This window comes from Aedes albopictus, chromosome 2 (genome assembly GCF_035046485.1).
Source record: "Aedes albopictus strain Foshan chromosome 2, AalbF5, whole genome shotgun sequence".
NCBI classification, from domain to species: Eukaryota; Metazoa; Arthropoda; class Insecta; order Diptera; family Culicidae; genus Aedes; species Aedes albopictus.
The window spans coordinates 94176833-94180121 of record NC_085137.1 but is presented as its reverse complement, the minus strand read 5'-3'; the positions used below and the strand labels follow the sequence as shown (position 1 = coordinate 94180121).

General features: G+C 47.3%; 1 protein-coding gene across 1 annotated transcript; it reads left to right on the top strand.

Moving 5' to 3' along the window:
• Positions 1-1071: 1071 nt before the first annotated feature.
• Positions 1072-2580, top strand: LOC134286119 (uncharacterized). Its single transcript, XM_062847694.1, has one exon. It carries the CDS (start codon positions 1072-1074, stop codon positions 2578-2580), a length of 1509 nt encoding a protein of 502 aa, XP_062703678.1.
• Positions 2581-3289: the final 709 nt, after the last annotated feature.

Genomic DNA, 3289 nt, shown 5'->3' with positions numbered 1-3289 from the left:
AGTCACTTAAATTGTTCGGAAGTACCCACCGGATCTAAGCGTATCTTAAAAAGAATTAAATGTTTTTTTTTTTTCCAAAAAGTGATTGTTCGGTTCTCTACGATGCGGAATTCGATAAGAAAAAGTGAAAAAAGTGCATTTTGCCTATGCTGCGCCATGGCACTTTTTGGCAGCGTCACTCTTTTCATAGGGTTCTCACTCCTGCCACCAGATGCGGAGGTATCGTTAGCTTTCAAATTTGCCTATTTGTAACACTATCCTGCTGAGCCAATTTTCTCTACCTTTTCCTCTACCTTTTAATACCATATACCTCTACCTTTTACTTACATCACGCGAAGCAGTTGTAGCATCATGGGTTCTATAGAGATGGGTGACATTTCAACACACACTCAGAAATAAAAGTATACACGGAATTACTATTATTTATGCATTTTGTATCCGCATCTCTCTCACTCTCTTTCTGTTTTCATGCTATCTGGTGCTTCAACTGGGTTGACGAAATACTTCTCTTCAACCCAGGCTAAACGGCAGATAGCATATGAAAACAAAAAGAGAGTGGGAGAGATGCGGATACAAAAGGCATACATAATAATAATTCCGTGTATACTTTTATTTCTGAGTGAACGATCAGTGTGAAACTTTGTTTACAATTCACCTGCTCGAATGGGAGAATCAAGCTTGACAGCCTATCTTATGCCGTTTTTTTTGTTTCAGTTCAAACCTGGTTTGGAACTGGATGAGTTCATGGTTGCAACCCTAACACAACTTAGGTTCGATTGTGTTGCACATTTGTTTGACTTTATTAGTTGCAGTATTTTCGGACAGTCCAGTTATAATCCAGGTTAAAAAATAAATAAAACGGCATTGATTAATGCGCACCACGAAAGGAAGAAAAAAAAACCTGCCAGTAGTGAACATGCATAATTAAACATGATACATATTGAATCCTTAGATTCTTTTTAAATGTTAAGCTCGTAACTAGTATAATGGTTTTGACATTTCGATGTTCCTTATACCATACTCAAATCCCACACTGGGTACAACTTTCTGAGCGCGAGTTCCACTTATGTTATGTGGCTGCAAGCCGGTCTAATAGGTAGCCGGTTGCTGAACAACATCTGTACTGCCTTGGATCTGCCCATAGAAAAGCGGTACATTTGGACAGATTCCAGAACATCTCTCTCGTGGGTTTGCTCGGATAGCAGGCGCTATCATCCATACGTAGGTTTTCGTGTCGGCGAGATTCTGAATTCCTCTACCGTCGATGAGTGGCACTACGTTCCGTCGAAACAGAACGTGGCTGACGACGCCACGAAGTGGGGAGTTGGACCTAGCTTCAGTGCGAGTAGTCGCTGGTACACGGGTCCGGATTATCTCTTCTTGCCGGAAAACGAATTACCAGAGCAGCCAGCGAAACAATGGAAAACTGACGAGGAGCTACGTACCAGATTTCAACATCATCGAGAAATGCCACAACCTTTGATTAACGTGAGTAGATTCTCGAATTGGAACCGCCTGTTACGCACGACGGCGTATTTGCTACGCGCAGTGAAGTTGTTCCGAACGCGAGGCAAATCGGGACCGCTGACCAGCGAGGAGTTGCTGCAGGCTGAAAATTTGCTGTGGCGACAGGTGCAGTATGAAGCTTTCCCGGACGAGTACTGTGTGCTGGAGTTCAACAAGGCGAATCCAGAGAAGAAGCAGAAACGAATCGAGAAGAGCAGTTCATTGTACGAGCAGTCGCCGTTTATGGATGACGTGGGCGTGATAAGGATGAATAGCAGGATTGGGGCTGCTCCTATCGTACCCTTTGGAGTAAAATATCCAATTATCTTGCCGAGGGAGCACACTCTAACAGCCCTTCTTGTCGAGAGTTACCACAGACGGTTCAAACATCAGAACGGTGAAACGGTGTTCAACGAAATACGTCAGCAGTTTCGAATACCGAAGCTGCGCCCTCTGATACAACGTGTCGCCCGGAACTGCCAGAGCTGCAGGCTTCGGAAGGCAACTACACGACCACCAATAATGGCACCACTTCCGAAGGTTCGGTTGACACCCCACATCCGGGCGTTCAGCCACACCGGCGTCGACTACTTCGGTCCAATCCTGGTAAAGCAGGGCCGTAGTTTAGTGAAACGCTGGGTAGCACTATTCACGTGTCTTATTATACGTGCGGTGCACCTGGAGATAGTGCACAGCCTTTCGACACAATCCTGTGTGATGGCAATCCGCCGATTCGTTGCGCGCAGAGGATCCCCGTCAGACCTTTACTCGGATAACGGGACCTGTTTTCGTGGAGCTAGCAACCTGTTGCCGGAGCAGATGGAAGCCATCCATGAACACTGCGCTGTGACGTTTACCAATGCCAGAACGAGCTGGCACTTCAATCCCCCATCTGCACCTCACATGGGGGGCTGTTGGGAACGGATGGTGCGGTCTGTGAAGGCAGCTATGGGAGCCATTTCAGAACATAATCGCCACCCAAGCAACGAGGTTCTGGAGACTGTAGTCTTGGAAGCCGAAGCGATCGTGAACACTCGACCGTTGACCTACGTACCACTCGATGATGAAGACTAGGATGCATTAACGCCGAACCACTTTCTGCTGTACGGCTCAAGTGGTGTGGTGCAACCACGAACTTCACTGGTGGCTGACGGCAGCACGCTACGGGACAGCTGGAAGCTCGCCCAGTATTTATCCGATTTGTTTTAGGAACGCTGGGTACGTGAGTATCTGCCGACGTTGGCAAGACGGACTAAATGGTTTGAACCAGTGAAACCTTTGCAGCCTGGCGATTTGGTTATTGTTATCGACGAGCATAAACGTAATGGATGGATACGAGGACGAGTCGTCGAGGTCGTACGAGGAAAGGATGGTCAAGTCAGAAGTGCAGTCGTAAGAACCGTAGAAGGGATGATGAAACGACCAGTATTGAAGCTGGCTTTGCTGGATGTACGCGGTAAGCAGCCACAAGGTCCCCCGGAGCCACACGGGAGGGGGGATGTTAAAAACTGCAAATCTTCTAACACTGCCGGTGGTGGTGTGAATTCCGGACGCTCCCCAGTGGCTATCATCGACACAGCTTCAATAGATGAGCAGCATAGCGAGCAGAAACAAAACTGTAGTCACCGAACGAGGTCGAACTCACAGCCGTGTCATTGTTCGCCGTATGATTGTGTTCAGCACCCATCATCCACCGTATAGTGCAATAAGTGCCTTTTTCGGTTCAATAGAGTCCATCTCTAGATCCAGCCATACGGTGAGCCATCATGCCAGCAGCAGCAAT

Coding starts and splice junctions, on each gene's coding strand:
- LOC134286119 (XM_062847694.1), top strand. CDS start 1,072: ATGTGGCTGCAAGCCGGTCTAATAGGTAGCCGGTTGCTGAACAACATC.